General features: G+C 38.2%; 2 protein-coding genes across 2 annotated transcripts; one reads left to right on the forward strand and one right to left on the reverse strand.

Moving 5' to 3' along the window:
- Positions 1–1,750: 1,750 nt before the first annotated feature.
- LOC144512900 (long-chain fatty acid transport protein 2-like) lies at positions 1,751–13,517 on the reverse strand. Its single transcript, XM_078243909.1, has 10 exons — positions 12,987–13,517; positions 11,219–11,428; positions 10,951–11,109; positions 8,588–8,712; positions 6,780–6,974; positions 5,502–5,592; positions 5,143–5,341; positions 3,873–3,970; positions 3,591–3,721; positions 1,751–3,346 (listed from the first exon to the last, which is right to left on the reverse strand). The coding sequence occupies exons 1-10, from the start codon at positions 13,468–13,470 to the stop codon at positions 3,170–3,172; spliced, it is 1,869 nt and encodes a 622-aa protein (XP_078100035.1). The 5' UTR covers positions 13,471–13,517; the 3' UTR covers positions 1,751–3,169.
- A 3,027-nt stretch (positions 13,518–16,544) lies between these two features.
- On the forward strand, positions 16,545–21,644 carry gatm (glycine amidinotransferase (L-arginine:glycine amidinotransferase)). The gene is made up of 9 exons (XM_078256966.1): positions 16,545–16,663; positions 17,565–17,777; positions 17,918–18,113; positions 18,401–18,591; positions 18,844–18,981; positions 19,547–19,711; positions 19,850–19,913; positions 19,993–20,109; positions 20,265–21,644. The coding sequence occupies exons 1-9, from the start codon at positions 16,595–16,597 to the stop codon at positions 20,375–20,377; spliced, it is 1,266 nt and encodes a 421-aa protein (XP_078113092.1). The 5' UTR covers positions 16,545–16,594; the 3' UTR covers positions 20,378–21,644.
- The last annotated feature ends 1,913 nt before the right edge of the window (positions 21,645–23,557 follow it).

Genomic DNA, 23,557 nt, shown 5'->3' on the forward strand with positions numbered 1-23,557 from the left:
AAAACACACCAGTAAGCGAGCAAAGTCTTGGTTCCAGATGAACAAGATTGATGTTATGGAGTGGCCAGTCCAATCCCCAGACCTCAATCCCATAGAAAACTTGTGGGGTGACATCAAAAATGCTGTTTCTGAGGCAAAACCCAGTAATGCAGAGGAATTGTGGAATGTAGTTCAATTGTCCTGGGCTGGAATACTTGTTCACAGGTGCCAGAAGTTGGTCGACTCCATGCAACACAGATGTGAAGCAGTTCTCAGAAATAATGGTTATGCAACTAAATATTAGTGCAGTCAAGGGTAAAGCAAACCCTTGAGACATTTTTCGGTTTATACAGTAAATGTTTGAGACAAATGCTGTAAAGAAAAATGCAAATACTGCTATTTTTTTGAACAGCCTAATGTTCCTTTTTCTTCACTTTCTGTAAAGGTATAACACAAACTTGATCAATTTTGGTCATGTTTTGATTTGGAATTGAATGTGCAGTGTTCCCAATGCAATGGTATTATGGAATTAAAAGCTATTCTAAGGATTTTGAGCATTATTCACTTTTTTTAAACACACTGCTATTATTCTGAACACAACTGTATATTCTATATACCGCGCTTACACGTCTGGCACTTTAGCCATTATCGCTTAACTTAAGCAACCCTGTAACACTTCATTTGAAGGGGTGTGCATAAGACATGACATTGTCATAACCAAGACATGACACTGGTCATAAACATGTGGACACAAGTCTTTATGAATGTTTATGACTGTTGTCATTGTCATGTCACTCAGTAAATTATGAAACTTAATGCAAAGTTGGCATTGTTTGAGATGTTGACAATAACTAAGACAACAATTTCTTTATGAGAACTTGACATTAACCTAAACAACATAACCGGTCATAAATATGTCATAGCAGGCCTACTTATCAAATTATTTTAGATTTACGTGGTAACAATACATTAAACTGTCATAAGTGGTTGGATTTTACATTGGCTGTCATGAGACCATTATGATTGTGTCATGAAAATGAGTGTGTGAAAAAAAAAGTGAGGAGAGAAATGTGCTTCTCCCTACTTTACTTTTTAGAATGGGTTTCAGATTAGATACACTAGCCCTCACATTCAGGCCACGAGGGTCCCGAACATACTGAAATATTTGGTTAAATAATTTGGACATAGACCTTGTAAAACCTTGTAGATCATAATACGTTTAATAACTTTGCTTTCAACAGGAAGCCAATTCCATTTTTAAAATGTTTTTTTAGGGTAATATGCATTTTTGGACAGACTGGTATAAACCTGCCATTGGCCGCCAATTTCAGACAGAATTCTCCTCCCCTTCCGCTATCTACAGTATTTTGCAAGAGCACCGTTGCTGCACCCTGGGCTTAGTGCCTCCCAAGACGTGTGATTGGTTTAAAGAAATATAAGCAACCCAGAGCGTTTTTGTCCCCATTACCAGAATGATAATGGGTGCAGCCAGACTTTTCTCCAGTGCTGACAAGGCGCTGTGAAGAAGAGTATGGCTCTAAATCACAGGCGGTAGGGACATTTGAATAGATAATGCCATCAAAAGGAAGATTTTTTTGGATAGATTGTAATTGTACAATTTAAGGGGCATTATTAAGTTGTCTTGTAAAATTCTTTTTTGGTAGAAAGAGTGCTGTATAACAATAATAGATTGTGTCTTAAACAGGAAGAGGATATTCATGAAAATATAAAGGGGAAAAACCACATTTGAGAGATAAACCCTTATGTTTCAATTTTTATTTAATCATTTTAAAACACTTGTTTCTTCTTTTGAAATAAAAAAAAAAGGTTTCAGAATCTCTTTTAAACCTGTTGCAGGTAAATTAACAAGGAAAAAGATCAACTCTACAAAAACTAAAACACAATGAATATGAATATATCATGTAATACATTCTATAACTGACTCAATTTCATTTTAAAGTAATTTATATTTACAGATATTGGCACATAAATATACAATTCGTATTAGGTCCTGTTATACATTTTTTTTGCAACTTTTAAACCATTACATGCTACTCATGTATTTCCCATAAGCAAGACATTCTGTTAAGTACATACTAACTTTAAGAGAAAGTCCAATAGAGAAAGTCATTAAGCTACACTATCTGTTTATCCATACATACAGCAATGCTTCTCAACACCATTATTAGACTGAATGAAGTAAAAGCAGATGTCCTCATACTGGAAAGCAAACATCATGCTTGTAGATCAACTATTTATATTATCACTTGCTGGTAAATGTCATTTATATTATCAAACTCCCTCCCCCGCATGCAGGCTGACTCCGGCCCTTGACACAACTTCTTACAAATGAATCCTACACTTCTGATTCCCATCTACTGCTTTTAATAAAGATGTTTATGTCTATTATTTTACTACACACAATAATATGATTATTATATAATATTAACAACAAAACATTGGTCACTGAGCTGGAAGTTCATTATTAAAAGTATCAATGCTGAGTATCAGACTGAAAAGCCTGCACAGTTAATGAACACTAAGGGTTCATCCCAATATCCCTCCTCGACTCCACTATCCTCGATCACTTGACCCGGAAATCGATTGAGACTCGCCATCTTGAAGGACGTCCCAATTCCTTAATGCGCTCTGAGGATTCGAAGAGAGGAGGCTGCCAGAGGAGATGGAAGTGAGAACATGAGTGCAGCCTATGCGCGGAATTGTTATATCGCTACACGTGTATAAATGCTCCAGCCCCAGCTCCACAGCTGGCAAAAAATAAACAAGCCATGGCGGGACAAGCACTACTTCACAAACATGTATCATTGGGTATACTAATTATTTAAGGCAGACAAAGGCTATCCCTGTAGGTATTTTGTTTATTGATGTATCCATGAATAAAAAGAGATTGATCAATTCATTTCAATAAACATATAAAACTAAATTGTAGAGGGTCTACGTAGGATTTCTTTCGCGTTAAGCCCAGTGACAGGTGATACAGCTGTGCACACGCCATAAGTAAAGTGACCCTTGAGTGAATGAGGATGTCCCATTTCCCAAATGAGAATTCCTCTTTCCTCGCATCTCATCCTCGCATCTTACGAGGGTGAAGCTAAGACGCGAGGAAGAGACGCAAGTGAGGGAAACGAAGATGCGGAATACGGTAATGGGATGAACCCTAGGAGCCTACTTATAGTTTGATGTTTCCTGATATGATGGAGCTGTAGACCTGAGATCTCAGCGGTATGTAACTCTTCTCTTTATCATCCAGGATGTAAAGAGGGTCCTGGATACGTCCTGGATCAAAACTCTCCTCCACTAACTTCACCTTCATCTGCTTGAAAGTCCCCGTCACCTCTACGGCATTCTAGATTGAAGAAAAGTGCAAAACACTCAGGTACAGTATATCATCACCTGCTTTTATTCACATGCTGCAAACACAGGAACATATTCTATTGTCTGTATTGCCAAGGTGGCATAAACATTGCATAACAATCTTTGTTATTTACATTGTTTGAGAACAGAAAAAATGTTTGTCAAATATTTTAATTTATTTAAATTGAATGCACCGTTTTTTTCAAACAGTAAGAGTGTCGGTGAAATAAACGTACCTGTATTCTTATAAAGCGTGGTCGGGCATATGAAGGCAGGTAGTTAACCACATGGTGATATATTCTACTTCCATCAAACTGGGCACCTTCCTTCACAGTGACAGCTGCCATCCCTATCCGCCCCTCATGCCCTACATTGCCAAAACAAAATTGAAACAGACAAAGCATTTGTCTTCCATTTCATTACCAACGTCTCTCTTCAATGTTCTGCCATTTGTAAGTCATGACATCTTTATAAAACATACTGTAAGGTAAAACATGTACAGAGGAAATGAACGTCACCTGGCACTTGGACTCCATAAACGTTGGCTTCTTTGAGACAATCACTGATCGTCAGGATGTCAGACACCTCATTTGTGGCCACATTCTCACCTTTCCACCTGTGGCCTCAAACAAGAAAAAAACGGTCCTATTGAGTTATGATAGTTTTAATAGACAGAGTGCTGAATAACAATAATGGATTGTGTCACAAAAACAGGAAGAGGACAATGCTGATTAAGCCTATCACCACCAGGGAAAGCTCTCTGTATTTCTCAGTATAACAGAGTTGTGGTGTCTGGTATCTGTGGCCATATTCCTTGCGCTGGCACACCGAAAGGATGCTGGTCACCTTTTGTTTTTAGTCGAGCCTGAAGAACAATCAGTAAGCCCTAGTCAGAGCTTCTGGTAATATAAGAATGCAGCAGGTCAGAGATATACACAGGTGCCTGACCATGCAAGGCTCTATACGTCAGAACAAGAACCTTAAAATGAATCCTGAACTTGATAGGAAGCCAATGTACAGAGGATAAGATAGTCGACAGCTATGCAGTGGCATTTGGGACCAGATGTAGACGGTCAAGAGACTCTCACAAAGTGCCGTCAACTAACCTTGCTCACTCACTAACCGGGGGATTCCACCAGGTGCAGATGGTAGTTTTGGCAGTAGTTTTGTTCCATCCTCCGGCTTGCAGTACCACACCGGGGGGCGTTTCAGAAGCAGAGCGTTTTGCTTGCAGATTTAGTTCATTTGGTCATTTATCCTGTCGCAGAGAGACGCTTTTAGGACGCTTCTGGGATGCACTGCGTCACAACTGGTGGAATCCCAAGCATTGTCTTGAGTGGCAGTGATTGCTCTGGCAGCAGCGGTGCAGCCGGAATGCAGCGCAGACGCGCCAGGTGGAGTTTTGGGTTTGCAGTTCTTCAGTGCGTAGCTGCTTATTCTGGCTCTCTGATTGGTAACATGGTATATCAGTCGACCTGTATTACCCAATACCTTCCCAATCCCACTGCTTTTCCTAAGCACGTTGACAGTGTTTGTGTAATTACTCTCAGTGCCAATGGTGAGAGACAAAGGTTCCGCAATCCAGCTTTAAAGGGACTATTTTTTCCTTAAAGTGCTTTTCACCTTTAACAGTAAAAAGTCAGTGGCCTTGTTATGTATTATCCTCCATTTGTTCAAGTCTTTCATTTGTCGTTGTATAATATGACTGATACTGCAGTATATAATGATACTATTCTGTAGAAAACAACAACAATAAGCTTAAAAATCCGGTGCACAGGAGTTCTGTACCTGAATGTGTCACCTACACGATCCTGAAAGTAAATGAAGTTGTCTTTATCGATCCTCATTAGGTCTCCACTGTTGAAGTAAAGATCTCCTTTCTTGAGAACATTGCGAAGTCTTTTCCGCTCCGTTTGATCTTCATTCTGGGCGTAGCCGACAAAAGGAGCGATGTCTGTGATCTTCGACACTAGCAGTCCTGTCTCACCTTAAAGCAAAAGCAAAGAGACATGGCTTTTACTACCATTGTCCAGCAATGGACTACTTGCCACATCATCAGTGTCCTGATTTGGGTGATAAATAGCCTCTGCCTACAAGATCCAGATGTAATATCGAGCAAGTATAAGTTTAAGCGGGAGTTTCTTCACCTTTGGGCGACTCCACACAAAGGCCGTTAGCATCTCGAATCGGTTCATCCCGCTCTGTGTCATACTTAATAAGAGTGAAGGGAAACAGCTTCTACAGGAGGAAGTAAAGACATTGTGCCCAAAACATTTTTACACTAGCAGCAGAATAAAACATATTATTCCCATATTATTTATTTATGTATTGACAGACAGACAGACATACTGTACATGTAATATATGGCATATGTGTGATTCCAACAAATGTACACACACACACAAACATCTATCTCTCTCTCTCTCTCTATATATATTATATATATATATATATATATTAGGGCTGTCAATCGATTAAAAAATGTAATCTAATTAACTACATACTCTGTGATTAACTAATCGAAATCAATCGCATACATAATTAATGGTGCCTGAACCAATACTTTTTAAGAAAGTAAAAAAAGAAAAGAAAAAAAAGGGTACTAAACAACAGTTGGTGACATTAAAGAACGCTTGTTTATTGCTAAGGCCATATGGTCAAAATTAAATGATTTAATAATAATGTATAACAATAACTTATTTCACTAGTAAATTGCTGTTGAACGAAAAAAACAACAACAACCAGATAGGAAAAGGACATTTACAATAACTACAAATGCACCACGAGGCTGTAGTTTACCAGTTTCATTGAACGCACCGTCTGTGTTGTTTCTCCGACGGCAGCTGCAGATTGTTACATCCCGGTGTTGAATCCTCTACAGTGAAACACAGTCAAACTTTACACCGTTTAGCGTTAGCTGTCAGCATTTTAACCGTGTTTAATCCAGCTACTAGCTAGCGGTAGGCTAACGTTAGCTGCTGTTGAGTATTGTGTTAACTAGCGTCACATGCAGCAGGGTTTGTGTTTCCTGTAACGTCTGTTTCAGAGCAGCAGAGAGAAGCGCAGATATATCAGTGGCACCAGATTGTCGTCTGTATGCAAACGTCAATATGGAAGGGATTAATCTGCGTTAATTTTTTTAACGCGTTATTTTTTTTCTCAGATTAATTAATCAGAAATTAACGCGTTATTTTGACAGCCCTAATATATATATATATATATATATATATATATATACATATATATATATATATATATATATATATATATATATACATATATATATATATATATATATATATATATATATATATATATATATATATATATATATATATACACACACACACACTAACAAATTGGCTGTAATTAATAACAGAAACAATGTTAACAGAAACATAAATGTTTTTTGATCTCATACTTACCTGATGAAAAAAGTGAACTCGTCCAATAGCTCCAATTTTTCCTGCGTAGTTGACAAATCCCACATTTCCCTCGGTGGAGGCGTAAAACTCTCGGATCTGAATGTCCCCAAAGCGATTGACAAACTCTCTCCATATCTCTGCTCTGACACCGTTGCCAATGGCCAGCCATACTTTATGGTCCTTGTCATTTTCTGTCTGAATTGTCACATAAAAATAGAACAAGCACATAGATCAAGCATTTTGCAAGTACTACAGAAATACATGTTTTGATAGCTAATTAATTTAAATAGTCAAAGTACTAGAATCAACTGACTGTAAAAACCTTATCAAAAACTAACCTGTCAGCATTTTATAAGTGTGAGACTACACTTGTTTTAAACACACACATATTTGATGTTGCATGCTTTATAATGAACAGACATCAATCATCTAATTAGTCCCTTAATTATGATCCTCTCTGATCAAGTGTGGCTAATCCCTGTCTATATGTAAGAATTTGACATTAGAAACCAGTTTACCCGAGCAAAAATACTTCTGTGTGACTTAAAAATAAGAAATGTAATAAATGTGACCCTAAAGTCCACTAGTCCAGGGTAATTTGGTTGCCAAGTTACCTGATATGGTCTTCCAAAGTTAAGGTCAGCATCTATTCCTAGTGGTGACCAGATACAGACAAACCACCTCCTCTGACTCGAACAGGGTCACGCAGTAAATTTGAGACTGCACTTCATGTGATGCAATTAGATACTCTGAATGGCCATACATGTAGGCAGAATGTTTACAGTACTCCTAAATACAGCAGATGCATATTATATAAGATATCGGAAAAGTATGCAATGCTACTTTTAAAACATTGCCATTTATCATATCAGCAATTCATATGTACATTTATCCATATAGTTTTATGCTGTTCAAACCCCTACAGATAATGACGCAGAAGGCTGAAACCCGATTTAACGATTTCTATTTTGGTAAGCCAGCTGTGCTGGGGGAATGTACTGATTTGGAAAGTCATCTCTGACTAGATCTTTCTCAATGGCAGCTTGCTGCAGCCGGTTCACAGTACGCAGCTGTCTCGATCAAAGGAGTTTTACACGACAGTAGATAAGACGGCAGAGAGGAGGCATGATTCCTACAGTGCCAAGCCACATATCCTGTATGGCCTTCTTTGAGTTCTAATCAGGTAATTTAAAAAAAGGCAGGCATTCAATTAATGGATACAGGTTATAAAATAGGGCTGGACTAATATATCAATTTGTCAAACTATTGGAGTGGTATTTTTATATATGGGGCATCAGGGATGGCGGTTTTCTTATGACATCTTGACAGCTCTTTCACAACCACAGATGAATAAAACTGCAATTATGTACATTTTAGTTGTCCCTTAAATTGTACAATTGTACAATTACATTCTGTCCAAAAAAATCTTCCTCTGAAGGCATTATTGCCGCCCCGATTAAGAGGGTGGGTGACCTTAACGTCCAGCAAGCCCTAAAGGGATGTCACTGGTTTCAGTTCAGAGTTTTAACCTTCACATGATCAAGACACTGCTGCAGAGGCTAACATGCAATATACTGTAACTGATACTTAGTGGCATAAACATGATTAATACAATTAAAAGGCAGTGTCAGCAACTTAAAATAGTTACAAAATATTACTATCAGACTTTAAAATCTGCACATATCTCCAAAACTAAAATTATTCCTACTTCAAGAAAGTGAAAATATTGTAATATGTTTAGTTTTGCAGTACTGAGCTCGGCATGGCTGCAACAACACTGTGTGAAAAGCTGGGAACAGTTAACCTACCTTTGGTGTACTACAGAGGTAACGCATCACCTCTCCTATGTACTGCACAACAGTCACATTGTATTTCCTGCAGTCATCCCAAAACTGAGAGGCAGAGAACTTCCTCTTCAAAATTATAGTCGATCCTTCAAAATAAGACAGCAAAAACATAACTTGATTATAAGCTAAGCAGCATATACATGTGATGACAACAGATTCAGATTACTTTCCATTTATGTTTTCAATTCAGTGAGTTCTGCTGTTCACAACTTTTGAAAAATAATTATTTTTAATATTCAGTTATAAAAAGTAGAGATACGGGTGATGCCCATTTAACCAAAGATAACATTCCAGTTGTAAGATGTATTAATCGTTATGTAAACGCCAGTATTATTTGTACCAATTAGGTTATTTCTACACTCCATTTAGATTTTGAATTAAGTTAAAGTTGAATTTGCTGTACGTTATGTAAGACATACTCATGCCAACTGTATTTCATTTAACTACATGTACTGCACAGCAGGACGGTGATTGTTCTGGAGCAGTGTTGGAAATCTCCTAAAATGTGTGTTACTCAGACTGCGTACCAAGACATATAATAGCAGTGCGAACTTTCGCCTATTTAGAACGAAGCAGTTAGAAAGTAGAGGTAATCTGGTTTTGGTTGACCCAGCTCTGTTCAGATTACTGGTTCACAGCAACAAAAGACTCTTTCATTTCGTTTCCCACAGGGTCAGGGAAACCAGAGGGAGGGGGAGGAGCAGGGGCAACACTTTGTGTGTAGTGTGGAAACAAGTTTAATTCTGTTTACAATTTTGTAGCACAATGGCCTCATAATCTTATGAAGGTCTTGTAAAAGGCTGCCACTGTCGTGAATCTGCATAATAATAACCGCAGAGATGTAAGGTTCAAGTGATACCTCGATACCTCGTCAGTGATTGCATTCTAAAATAAAACACTTAAATATATGATCCTTGTGACATGTAATAGCTTTTTCCTCTTTTAATACGGTTGTAAAACGATGAATCATTGTATGTCAACTATCGTTGTTGTCCTGTGAAAACCATGTATCTCCAAAACGTCAACCTTTCATGAGCTAAGAAAAAATTCAAGAAAAAAGCAAATTTTCTTGGACACTTTCTGTTCATTTACACACAGGCCAACTTCTTTCTTCTGGTTTTAACAAAGGTTTTGCCACCTGGCGTTTGTTATACTTAAAACTTTTTTGGTCAAGCACATTCCATGGACCCATAATTTTACATTTACGATACCCTGTTAATCCATCAAGTTAACATGGGTAAGGGTTACAGTATATGGTACAGATTCAGAGCAGTGTAGTCTACGTGATACGCAGGTGTGCGCAGTATGCAGTATTTCCATAAACCCACTTAAAAATGTGCAATGGCACGTAACAACATACTTTCCATTATAATTTTGATATATTTTAAATTGTAATCTGTTTTTTTTCCTGCTAAATAAAGGTATTTCCACCATAAATTGGTGCATAAAAGTGTGTCAGAATGCAGGAACTCAAAATTTTCCTGAGGGAGGACACCGAGACCCCCCACTGTGATATGCCCCCCCCCCAAAAGCCCATCCTGGCCCATATATATAGGCCCATACATATACAGTACAGTATACCCACTACAATACATTAGACTACACCACTGATTCAGAGTGATCAAACATAGTAGAAATTAAACATGATTACATGTGCAATTATATAAGATATTCAAACATGTTTGTACGTGTAGTATGTGTGATGTATAATTTCCCTTACACACCTTTGTGACAATACATTTAATGGTTTATTTGCTTTAAGAAGTAGAGAGACACGGTTTTTCTTTGGACAGTGAATGTATGTCATTAATGTATTATGACAAACTAAAACTGGCTCTGCCATAAATTATCCATCACATCTCTGCTTAGATTTCCTGGGACAGCCACTGCATGCACTCATATCCACTTTTTAGGACTGTGTTTTACAGCTTTTGTTTGGTTTAAGTGTCAAAGCATTTTGTTTTACATGGTTTTACAGTTTTGTTTGGTTTATGGTGCAAAATTATTTCACCTGTGACCGGTTTGCTTTTACACTAGGATGGAAAGTGGGACCTGCAGCTTGCATTGAAAAATCACTGGCTTGCCATTGGAGCCCATAATTAACTTGTTGAACTTATGGATGTATAGTTAACTGTGGAAAAGCCTTTAATGCAGATTTTACCTATTGCTGCAGTCTGAATGTTTGATCTGAGATACAATAGCTATTTATCTAACAAAGCAAGTACAACAACCTAACAACTCCATGTTAGCTCAGTAAGTATTCACCGGTCTACAAGAAATCTCACACAACCCTCAAAAAGTCTTATTTGTTTTACAGGCCTCACCCGCCTCAATCGATCCGATAAAGCCAATAATGAATCCAGCTGTGTGATACAGAGGCAGGTTGAGGTAGATGACATCACTAGACGTTACACCGTTTGAAGATAAAGCAGCCAGAGCTGTTAAGAGGCGATTCTGATTGACCACAGCTGCCTTTGGGAGACCTGAAATACAACAAGACACAAACAGCACAACACTGAAGAACTGATATTAGGTTGTTGTGGGAACAGATTATCAAATGAAACTGAAAAACAAACGCTACCACTCCGATACCTGTAGTTCCAGAGGTGTAAATATACACTGCAGGACTTTTGTATGCGATGTGTGATCTGAGGAATCGAGGGAGCGGGGTGTCTGATGCCTTGTCCACTTTATCAGAGAAGCTCTCAATCCCAGGTGTGTCACAGTGTTTGGTCATCAGGAGGATGGTGACGCCCTTCTCTATCAGTGAGGGCAGCACGTCCTCCACTGCTTCCTTTAGCTCTAGAAAGGGACATACCATAAAACAACATGTTATGGGAGTAGTTCAAGAGACAATGACAATGTGCACTGCAGTATTTTGAGAACAAAAATACAGTTTGCACCCCTGACTCAGTTAAAAGCTGCTCCAATTACCCAAAAGGCAAATTTTAAGACCCTTAAAAATGCCCACTGAGCCTTGTCAAACCACTGAGTGAAATTCTGTACCTAATCCCTTTTCACGAAGGCTTGACATTTACACTTCAGTTGGATACAAACTCATTCTAGATCAATATTACATACTATAGTGCATAGTTTTTGTCTCCCCCATGAATTGTAAGTAATGACAACAAAACTGTTGGCGCATCCACATGATACAAGCCTTCTGTGCGCGAAAGTCGCCGGACGACACAATCTTCTGAACGTAGCCACACTGAGAAATGCAGAGAGAGTTGTGTAGAGCTGATAGTCTTAATTAGCTTTGTATCAATTATTTTGACAATGGCTTGAATGTAACGGACGTTCATTAATATCAAAAAGTGATGCACTAAAGCTTTAATAATTAGCATAAGTTCCTTCTCCTTGTGTTGTCTTCAGGTCAAATTTGACCCGTTGTGTAAATGTCTATATCAGATATATGGATAATTTGGATTACCCAAAAAAAAATTCAGATGATGATTTCAGATGATTCCATACAACGCGCTTCGCAAGTACAACAAAAGATCGGCTCTCTACTTTCATTGAATTTTGGGTGTTTTGTTAAATTTTTTTGCATTTGAAAAAAAAGAACTGACTGTTTTGAAACAGTATCCCGACTGAACATTGACATATACCCTTCTGTGATTATCCCTCCTTTAATATTAGTCTAAATAATTCATAATTTCTGCTTTTTTTAACTCAAGAATGAGGTATAATTTCCTATAAATAAGGTTTTTTATTGACCATGAATTCCAAAAATAAGTAATAGGCCTAAGTGTAAAACTAGTTATGAGTTGGTGTTGGCGGTGTTTGTTCATGGTAGTGAAAAGAAGCGTTAAATGTCAAAAAAGCGCCAAAAAACATTGAATAAAGTGCCAGAAATGTTGAAAAAAGAGACAAAAACGTCAGAAAAAGTGTTGATTTTCAGTTTTGACCGGGAGGACGATGCATGGTCGAATGGAAGACAACACAAGGGTTAAATCAATCTGGCAGGGGATGTATTCAGGATAATTCCCCAAGTCCCTTTACATCACTAAGGAAATACCAGCTGTCACTTGGCCCACTGTGATCGATAAACTCCCCTAAACAAAAGCATAGCAATATAAAACTTATTTTTTCTTTAATTTGAGCACTTCTAGCCTACCTATTTAAGGATTTTAGAATTATTACTTTTTCACTGTGCCAATCCCATTTTGCAGAAAAAAAATTACTTCTTCTAAAAAGACAGACATTTAAGTTAAATAAATAATGATTTATTTTAAAAGCCTTTAAAAAAATCTTTAAAAAAACAAAAAAACAGCTCCTTGAAGAGAAGGCCTTACTGCAATAACTTTAAGTCAAGTTTTGCTCACAAACACAATTACACATGCACGCAGATGCATACCTGAGGCTGCAATCAACACGTTCGCCTTGCAGCAGTTAAAGCAGTGCAGCAGAGACTTGGTGCGGATGTTGTGGTTGAGAAGAGCCACAGGAGAGCCTAATTTAGCCAAGGCCAGCCAGGTAAACAGAAAGGCGGGTTCATTCCCCATAAAAAGTGCGACGGTGTCCCCAGGTTTATACCCAGGGTGAGACTGAAGCGCGTTGGCTGTTTTGTTGCTCCATTTATCTGTGTCAGTGTACGAGTAGTTTTCATTTTCAAACAAAATGAACGGCTTGTCTGGATGCGCAGCGGTCTGCTCCAAGAAACGGTCCAAAACAAAGAAGGAAGGTCTCCTTCTTCGCCTGGACACAAACTTCACTAAAATCCGCAGTAGATCTCCGAAATACAGAATATCCATCCAAACATAAGGGAATAAAGTTTTGAGTGCGAACGGTATGATAAGGATACTTGCTAAAAATACTGAAATAAAATACATCTCCATCATGTTTTCTCGTTTAAAAGCCACATGCCCTGCGAAAAAAAGAAAAAAGTTGCAGCCCCTGCTGCAAAATGGGGAATGTGCAAATAAGGATTGTGTTCAGTGGGGCGGAGCATTTTCTCAAAAAGTAGGTTAAGTTCATGGACAAGGTCAAATATTTGAATAATTTGAAATACAGATGATTGATGGAAATATTGCTCAGCAGCAGTCTGTCGCTGTTTTAACTGCAAAAAAGGTGGGGGGAAATGGTCTTCAAACTTTGGCTGACAGAACTTCCCAAAATGTAGCCTTTTGAAAACAAAGTTAAAGGATGTAATAGATTAAAATAGCAAACACATATATAACTTCAGTGTGCTGAGTTTAAAAAAAGTTAAAAACAATGCTGATTTTTTATATCAATGTACTTTTATGTTGTGATGTATTCAATGTACGCTGCAGCATGGGTTTAGCGAAAAGGATTGTATCAATACGGTTAGACCCAATTCAATATCTTTCTTTTTCATACCGATTCCTAAGCTTATGGTGTTAATTAGGTCATGTCTGTCACTTAGCATATACAGGAGGAAGCTCTTTGTTCACACGGCAGGAGGAAACCTTTTGTGTATCAGTCTTGGAGCAAACTCCTGCTGGCATACAGACTAGATTAGAACAAAAATAATTTATTTATTCCTGTAGCTTGAAAAGAATTGACACCCACATGGTAGGACCTTTCATCTTGTGACCGGAAGTAACATCAGGACACATAGATTTGGAAGTGACACCTTATTTTGGGCGACAAACGATCAGTGGGAATCGTTCTAAGCCACATGGGGAAAAGGAACACACTGAGGGTCGGGGAGGGACTGTTTAATGTGAATCCGCAAGGGAGAAGCATCTTTTCAGTCCGCTGCAGCGGAAAATCATGTTCTGTTATGTCATTTCATTATTAAATCTTTTTGGTAATCTTCTTGGACCCAAGCCTCTCTCCTTTCTCAAAAACTCAAGAAATATGCAACAGTGTCAGGGAGGTCAGGTGAAACAGGCTGTTAGAGGATGTAAATAACACTCTGCAGCTGGTCCGGGGTCAGTTGCTGCAGTGGGCCGAGCCGCAAACACCACGCATTCCGATAACCTGACAAAAATAATAGCATTTAGATTTTTTTCAGATTAGTATTAGTCATATGGTGAAATAGGCCTGTATTACTCCTTCCTACAGTTTGGTGGCTCCATCCAGGTTCCCAACCCTAAGGGCCAGGCTCCCTATAAAGGGTCACTAGACCAATCTTTTGAGTTGAGAGATGATAATAACACATTTGTTTATTGGCCTTTTCTCTAATCTTTGCTTCTTTTTTTTAAAGAAATATTGGATAATTTGACCTATTTGGGCCTCAAACAATTATTTAAATGAAAAATTAGAAGTTTAGAGGGGAAATTCTCTCTGGTGGAACTACAAACAACTCAAACATCTGAAACGTGACCTTGGGCCCCACACAGCATGTAAGTAGAGTCACAAGTAAAAAAAAACATTGGGAACCACTGGTTTCATTAATTACAATGTGTTGTATTTATAAGTGCATGTGTGTTTCATGTAAAAAAAAAAAAAAGAATCTGATGAGTAACTAACTGTCAAAAAGTACAATATTTCACTCTAAAGTGTAGTAGAGTAGAAGTAGCCTAAATTTTAAAGTAAAGTACAAGTACCGCAAAAAGTAGGCTGCTTGAGTAAATGTTCTTAGTTACTTTCTAGCACTGGTAATGGGACCACCCTTGTGTTTGAATTTGGATCACAGATTGAAAAATTCAGATGACTTAATGTACACAATAACAAAACACAGACAATATATCAATAATTGATTAAGAGGTGTAATCCTCAGACACAGTTAACATACAGAATGGAAACAGGGATTGGCTCCGTTTAAAAGGTTACAATCTCTGCCTATACCAGTCCGAAAAAGCTCACAAATTGTGGCACAGCTTTATGGGCGATTAAGTGTCTGACAGTTTCTTGCGAGCAATAACTTCCTGAACTCTTGTCATCACTGCACTTTGAATATCAGCCGTGTATTCATCTGCTTGTTTGGATCTTTTTTTCTCCCTCCTAGTTACCATGAATTGATTAATGAAACTTTATTGATTAGCTATTAATGCAGTACACAAGTTCTCTCTGTGAGCCTGAATGATGCTACTGGGAGATGAAAGCATCCTCCTCGGTGCTTGTCCTTTGAACCTTGGACATCAGCCAGAGATCTTTCTAGAGGGCGAGGGAATATCATCAGTGACTGAGGTCTTTGGGTTGTGAAACTCCCTTGAGAGCACAGTCCAGCAAAGCATATGGTGACACAGCCTATCTATTTCTTTGATAATGTCCACTCTTTTTGCACCTTTTGCTCTGCTTTTCAGTTTGGTAATGTCCCTGAACAAAAAGATAGTATTATATTAATGTTATTATATTACATTGGAGTCAAAACAGTCAAATAAGCAAGCATGACAAACTGAATCATAAAACACACTCATAGATAGGCTACACATTAAATCCAGTTATAGCTTTAATACATTTGCTTGTTTACATGCAGGGGTCTTTTTGTGATCATTAGAGTAATTTTAATAAGGGAAGATTGGAAAACTAATGAATCTTAGACTTGTTAATTTAAATACTTAAAATAAATATATTAAATCACTAAACGGCTAAATGTAGCCTTTCGTGTTTTCAGCCTTTTTATGCAGTAGCAAAGGAGATGTATTGCACTCATTTGTATTTCATATTGCAATGCCAACATGTCTTACATCTGTTTATAGACTACTGTTCCCTAGTAGAATTAACAGTTCCCAAGTCGCGGTTTTGAAGGAGGACACACATATTCTGCACAATGAAAATAATTCTTGATACATTTTCAGAAGTTGTACTTGGAAACTTTTAACGCAAGTAGCCCAGTTGATAAGAATGTGCTGGCGTCAGGGATTGTGTTTCAGAAACGCTTTTTTCTCAAGTCACGTTGCACCACGACATGAAAGCGACCAATAGTCGAAGAGGCACGTAGACCCACTGCTATAAAGTCTGCTGTGAGCTTAGCCGTCTTCATTCATCAGCAAACCGAGAGGTGGATCCTGCGCTGCCGTTTGATTTTACTGGCACTTACTATTACATTGGACAATGCTGCGAGTCAGGTGTCTGAGAGGAGGTAGCAGGGGGGCGGAGGCTGCCCATCTGATCGGAGCCACGGTTGGTATTGTGGTGGTTTTAATGTCTTTTTCACATTTTTTAGAAAAAAGTAGATTACAGGTTGTTTTTTTTTTTGGGGGGGGTGTAAAAAAGCACATACAAGTAAACGTGAATAAAGAAAATATGCTCGACATTTTCTTCCTCTGAGCTGCTTCTTTCACTTGACATCAGTTCATTGATTTATTTTTGTGCCTGATTAAGCATTTTAGTTGACGAAAATACAATTTGAATAAAAACACACAAAAAAAACACTGATTCTATCAAAGAGACCTTATCTCCAATAATTGAGTTGTTTCAAACTGCTGAGAGAGCTTTTTTGGTTTTGGTCCCTGAGTGACAGTGAACAGCTGTACGGCACAGATGCGCTCCCACACTCAGTGACACCGGAGCTGCTCCTGAGCCAGCAGATGAATCTCTGTAACGCCTATCTGTGGAGATAGTGGCTTCTTAATAACACGTGTACTTTAGCACCAACCAAATCAGCCTTGTACAGTAGGCTACTGCGCATTTCTCATTGCTATCTAAGAACAGCTGTTACTGTCATACTATCATATGCCTATACCGTTTTACTGTGTTTGACCTTTTTGTTTGTGAGCTGCCAGCCATGTCATTTATTTGACTCTATCACTTCTAATTTCACTTCATATCTGGCACTAAAATACAAAATTAAAAAAATAACATATAGCAATGGTAATTACACACAGCTAGTTTGCTTAATACAAAGATTGTATTATTATGTAGGCTTGGGGCTACACTATTTTTCTTTCAATCTGAAAAGGTCTTAAGAATTGGCAAATATCTACAAAAACCTTCCTATTATCTGTAATTTCACAAAACTGAAGGCCATTTATGTGCTGCAGAACATTCAAAAAAGTTGTGATCCATTTTCCTCCCTTCTCAGCTTGGCCGGGCGGTGACTGGATGGGTGCAGAGGGCTTTCCAGAGCACCTCCATTGCAGCAGCTGCACAGCCACGCCATGCAGCTGAACATGTTACTGAGCCCGAACAGCAGGAATGTCCTGTCTGTAGCTACAATGAATGGGACCCTCTAGAGGAGGTGATCGTAGGTCGCGCTGAAAATGCCCATGTGCCTGCCTTCACTGTGGAAGTGAAAGTAAGATATGTCAGATTACATAATGCTAATGTGTGGGCTACTGCTGTGTATGGTTCCTGACAAAAATAGTACTGTAAAATTATGTCTAAATTGAATTGTGAGATTGACGCCATGTTGTCATATTGTGAACCTCTCAACAGGCTAACACATATGAGAAGTACTGGCCCTTTTACCAAAAGTATGGGGGCCAGTCTTTTCCTGCGGACCACTTGAAGAAAGCTGTTGCTGAGATTGAGGAAATGTGCAATATTCTGCGCCACGAGGGCGTCAATGTAAGGAGACCAGAACCCATCGACTGGTCCCTGGAATACAAAACACCAGACTTCACATCATCAGGTACAGAAATAGACAAAGCAGAGGTATCGCTCACCGATAAACCTTTTATATATTTTTTCAGTACCCATTAATATCAAAATAGTTTAAAATTTGTGCATAAAGAATTAGTTCACAGCTCAAAGCCCCTGAAGATACTTACACACAAGTATTTTTTTTAGTGTAATGCTACTTTAATTCAAGTAAATGAGCTTCTTCCACAGCTGGTCTCACATTATCTTACAGTATCTGTGTATGATAACAGCGTTATTGCATCACATTGTAATAATCTTGTATTGTTGAATCTGTAGGCATGTATGCGGCCATGCCCAGAGACATCCTTCTGGTTGTCGGGAATGAGATTATTGAGGCTCCTATGGCCTGGAGGGCTCGCTTCTTTGAATACCGAGCCTACAGGCCTTTGATCAAGGAGTACTTCAGAAACGGTGCCAAATGGACCACTGCTCCTAAACCCACTATGGCCGATGAGCTGTATGATCAGGTGAGGCCTTATGTTGTGAGATTAGAACAGCACATGTTGTTCAAGTGTGGACTGTGTAGAGACTAATGTTTTTTGAAGGGTTGGGATTATGTTTTTAATTTCACCACAAAAATGCGTAAAAACGGCTTGTTTAGGTTCTTTATATCACCAGAACCTTTTGTCCTGTACTGTTCATTGCCTTGTACGTGGCAACAGATTGTATAAAGCGGATTAATTGCTAAGTGTTAATCATGTTTGCGTGGTGTCTTTCAGGAATACCCCATCCGCACAGTGGAGGACAGACACAAGCTGGCAGCCGAGGGGAAGTTTGTGACCACAGAGCATGAGCCCTGCTTCGATGCTGCTGACTTCATTCGAGCTGGGAGGGACCTTTTTGTCCAGAGGAGTCAAGTATGAAGGGTGTAAAATTTGTGAACGTGTCTGCTATCTGATATAGAGGGTGACCTTTCTTAAAGCACCCCCAAGTACAAATTCTGAAGTCTGTAGTTTAAATGTCTGTTTTGCTTAAAATTTCAGTCACGTGCAGAGTAGTCTTGCATTGCCAGAACTATCTCCACAGTGCTGTGTCAGCGCTTTATTCCAGCAATGTACATCTGCTATACCAGACTAGGTGCAGAGCAACATGCAATGTGCAGAATGAAAGATTAGATATAGCTATACGTTTTGCTACTGCTAAACTCTAGATGACATACAGATGTCTCTGTGTGCTTGTGAACACCATTTACCAATTATTCAATCAAACAAAACACACCACACAGATGCATTTCAGAGGGTCATGAGTACAGGGTCAACCACAGTATGGCACCCATGGAGCAGTGTGAGGGTTCAGGGCCTTGCTCACGGGCACTTTGGCAGAGATAGTGGCCACCCACAGGCACGTAGAAGTTTTAGAATTTGCATCTGATTATACAACATTGGCAACACCCTGAAACCTCTTCTACTGTTTTTTTTGCAGGTTACAAATTACATGGGAATTGAGTGGATGCGCCGCCATCTGGCTCCAGACTACAAGGTCCACATCATCTCATTCAAGGATCCTAACCCCATGCACATTGATGCCACTTTTAACATCATCGGACCAGGACTGGTGCTGTCAAACCCTGATCGTCCATGTCGCCAGGTACTGTAGGACAGGAAAGGCTACTTTTCATTTCTCACTGTGCCCTGTGTTCCCCTTCTGTGGACTGATACACTAACTTGATAAACACCACTGGGTGCTCCATGTTCACTGCTGCCCTTTTTTGGTCCTTTACCTCAGATCGATATGTTCAAAAAGGCTGGTTGGACGATTGTGAAACCTCCGTCACCTCTGATTCCTGATGGTGGGTACTACACTAAATTTTCTCTTACTTAAGCAAAGCATTTAGAATTTACTGAAAAAGATCCTCCCTCTCCATGTAGACCACCCACTGTGGATGTCTTCCAAATGGCTGTCCATGAACGTCCTGATGTTGGGTGAGAAGCGTGTTATGGTTGACGCCAATGAAAGCACCATTCAGAAAATGTTTGAGAACCTTGGTAAGTTTGTACATTGAAGTTAATCTCTTTTTTTTTTTTTTTTTTTTTCTCATCATTTAAGATTCATTTCAACAGCTGTTTTGATCTTCCAATTCATAAAAGATCAGGAAAATACTCTTTGTAGTATTTGATGCATAAATGTGTTTTTGTTGCAGGTATCAAGACCATAAAGGTGAATATTCGCCATGCCAACTCCTTGGGTGGTGGCTTCCACTGCTGGACAACCGATGTCCGCCGCCGTGGTACCCTAGAGTCCTACTTCCACTAGCCTTGCCAGAAATAGGCAGTTTTTATTGAGCTTTAAAGATTAAAGCGTCAGACCGGAATCTTAATTCCACTTTGAATATAGAATCTTTATTGACAGTCAATCCTGTATGTACACACTAAATCAGAAATGTACTTTTGGCCAATTTTTTTTAAAAAGTGTTAGTTCGTTTGGGTGTCACCTGCTGCAACTGAAAAGTCAAAGCAGTGAACAGTAAATTGCTCAAACATGTATGAATCACAGTAATACTACGGCAATCGTATCATGATAGCACCAAAGTCAATTTCTGAAATGTATTGATGATTGATGTCCTAAATGAACATGCATGAATTGTTTTGACTTGACATTGCTGGCCATCATCACAGTGCCTTTGCAAACAGCTTTATTCAGATATTTACAGTATATGCTCAAAAGCAACAAGTGAACATAACTTTACTTCAATCAGTAATCTCAATATTAACTGCATTTCTGGCCTGGCTATTGTGAAGCTGAATTGTTTATGGCTCATACATCTAAAAGTCTTAACTTTGAGGACAAGGTACAATTTGGTATGTGAAAGTCATTAGACAAGGAAGAGAGAAACTACCTCCTCGTGGAAACGTCAGACACCATAATTCTAGCTTTTTCCAAAGTATTTTTTTATTTAAAAGGAATGTATAAAAGTTAAGTATGTCATTATTAAACTATAAATTTGTTATCGCTAGTATATTATTTGAACAGACACAGTTCTATTTATATTTTTCATACTCTATTGGATTTACCAACAGTTAGTGTTTACTTAACCCTGGTGTTGTCTTCCATTCGACCATGTACTTGTCGTCCTGTCGTTTCAAATGCTAATTTTCTTTATAAAAACACCCAAAAGTCAATAAAAGTAGAGATCCTATCTTTTGTTGCACTTGCGAAGCGCGATGTATGGAATCATATAAATGAGGTAGTTCAAAAGAAACCCATATTTCTGATATAGACAACACAAGGGTTAAAAAGTATGCGGTCCATATCAGATATTGTATACCTTTTGCCTTTTCTCCTATTGCAAAACTGGGCCAGTTATATGCTACTATCATTCTCACTGAACTGAGCTGCTTTTGTGTGCAAAGCAAAAATGTTGTATGTTTTATGATTCCTTTGCCGCAACTGGATATAGGATGTTTAACTTTCAAGTCTGCCTTGATATTTATTTTGAAACAATGAATTCAAGGGAAGTTATTGCTCAATAGAGGAATGCATGCAGTTGTGTTTTGTATTATGCAACATTATTAAATGTAATTAAAATAGTTGTGTCAGTTTCTTTTTATTGTATTTGTTATATTAACATATCTGTGACTGTTATTGGTGTGAAATACTATTGCATATCCTAACCGTTAATGGATATAGGCAGGGTTTTTGGCATCATTGGCCAATAAATCCGTAATAATCTTTCAGCATATTGTAATCAAGTGGTCTGAGAGAAAACTAGACTTCTGCACCTCCTCCTGGCTCCGTTTTCAGGCTTTACTAGCCCATGGCCAATCACAGGTCATTTTAGAGAGAGAGAGCATTCCTATTGGCTGTTCTACAAATGCAGATGCACGTGCATGTCATTTCAGATGGTGAAAGCCTGATTCAAGGCAAAAATAAAAATTAAAAAGTCTCATGGCTGTGGCTAATTCAAGTTCGAGTTTATGTAGCTATAGAGCCTCGAATCACAGGCCCACAACTTTGTAAAGAAAACAGGATGGTAAATCTCAGACATGCCGCTGCATAACGGCATCAGGATCACAATTGAAATGGGGATGATTGAAATGACTAGTATAGGTTACTGTATGAAGCGGGTGTATATGGCCATGCCTGTCTCGTTGGAGACACTTAGGACACAGAGAGGGGAGCTGCAGCAGGAGGTCTGTATTTTCAAATTCTGATTTTTTTGTTTGCCTTTTCCAGAAAACTACCTATACCCCAGCTTTAAATGGTGAGAGAAGTATGCTTAAGGAGTTTTATCTACAGTATAACAATGCATCATATTTTAGAAGCTTTAATGAAATGACTTGTAACTATTACTAACTTGTAACTATAGTTGTCAAATGTAATGGAGTAGAAAATATATTTCCCTCTGAAATGTAGTGCAGTGGAAGTATAAAGTAGCACAAAATGGAAGAATTTAATAACAACTACATCAAAATTGTACTGAAGTACAGCAGTGGAGCAAATATACTTATACTACACACAGACCCATGAACGTGGTTTCTATTCACCTGGTTGATAAATGGCACTGGGCGTGGCCACCATACTGTAATCTCCCTCCATGTCTTTAAACATGAACCTGGCCGATGTGTCAGTGGGAAAACTTTTGCATTATATATTAGTATGTATACCACTAGAATTGCTAATAGAAATTGTGACTTTACTGTAAAGATTGTAAAAATATTAACAGCTTTATTTACTTTTGTTTAAGTTGAAAGCAGAGTCTTGGTAACTATTATTTTATTTAGTGGATATCTGGAAAATTTGAATCTGTGATTTTTATGGTATGTCAACTTTATAATTCATTAATGCTTTTTTTTCCTCACTGAAAAGTCAGACAGATGAAATGTGTTATGAACCATGAGGTGTTACTAAGTATATCACTCCAAAGTACCTTGGGATTCTTTATCACAAGTCTCAAAATCCACAATATAAAAGTATATGTATGCCAGTGGCATAAATAACCTCTCACTGCAGAAAATACATTTTACTTTATGTATTTTCTGTACTGGTTTATACCGCATGCACCTCTGATCAATTTCATTTCCTCTTTTGGATGATAAAGTTAACGTTTGACTTATATTCATATTCTGGCACATACAGGAGATTGTTACATAGTGTAGTTCACTTTATGAGAACTACTTTTGACTGTCTCAGTAGTTTAATGTTTGAAGTCTGCCACAAGATATATTAGATTAGAAAAAGAATACATGTCAGAGCTAATTATACTGTATCAGTGATACAAATATAGTCATCTGTTGTCTGATACCAGTTAAATTAGAAATTATGTGTTGATAACAGAAAAAACGTTACTGAATTAAACAGTTATCTGCATTCTGCTGCAATCTAGTGGTGAAAACTACACATAACACTTTGATGATTATTTAACAAAAATAGTTATTAAATGACACAAACAATGATATTGCTGTGTAATACATTTGAGGTCATAACAGTGAATTT

This window comes from Sander vitreus, chromosome 1 (genome assembly GCF_031162955.1).
Source record: "Sander vitreus isolate 19-12246 chromosome 1, sanVit1, whole genome shotgun sequence".
NCBI lineage: Eukaryota > Metazoa > Chordata > Actinopteri > Perciformes > Percidae > Sander > Sander vitreus.

Bases quoted from the DNA above. Each gene is read 5' to 3' on its own strand.
- LOC144512900 (XM_078243909.1), bottom strand. From the start codon at position 13,470: ATGATGGAGATGTATTTTATTTCAGTATTTTTAGCAAGTATCCTTATC. The intron at 6,975-8,587 runs GTAGGTTAACTG...GTGACAATTCAG, and splicing joins ACCTCTGTAGTACACCAAAG to ACAGAAAATGACAAGGACCA. The intron at 5,342-5,501 runs GTGAAGAAACTC...TTTTGCTTTAAG, and splicing joins TTGTGTGGAGTCGCCCAAAG to GTGAGACAGGACTGCTAGTG.
- gatm (XM_078256966.1), top strand. From the start codon at position 16,595: ATGCTGCGAGTCAGGTGTCTGAGAGGAGGTAGCAGGGGGGCGGAGGCT. The intron at 16,664-17,564 runs GTTGGTATTGTG...CTCCCTTCTCAG, and splicing joins CCCATCTGATCGGAGCCACG to CTTGGCCGGGCGGTGACTGG. The intron at 18,982-19,546 runs GTATGAAGGGTG...TTTTTTTTGCAG, and splicing joins TTTTTGTCCAGAGGAGTCAA to GTTACAAATTACATGGGAAT.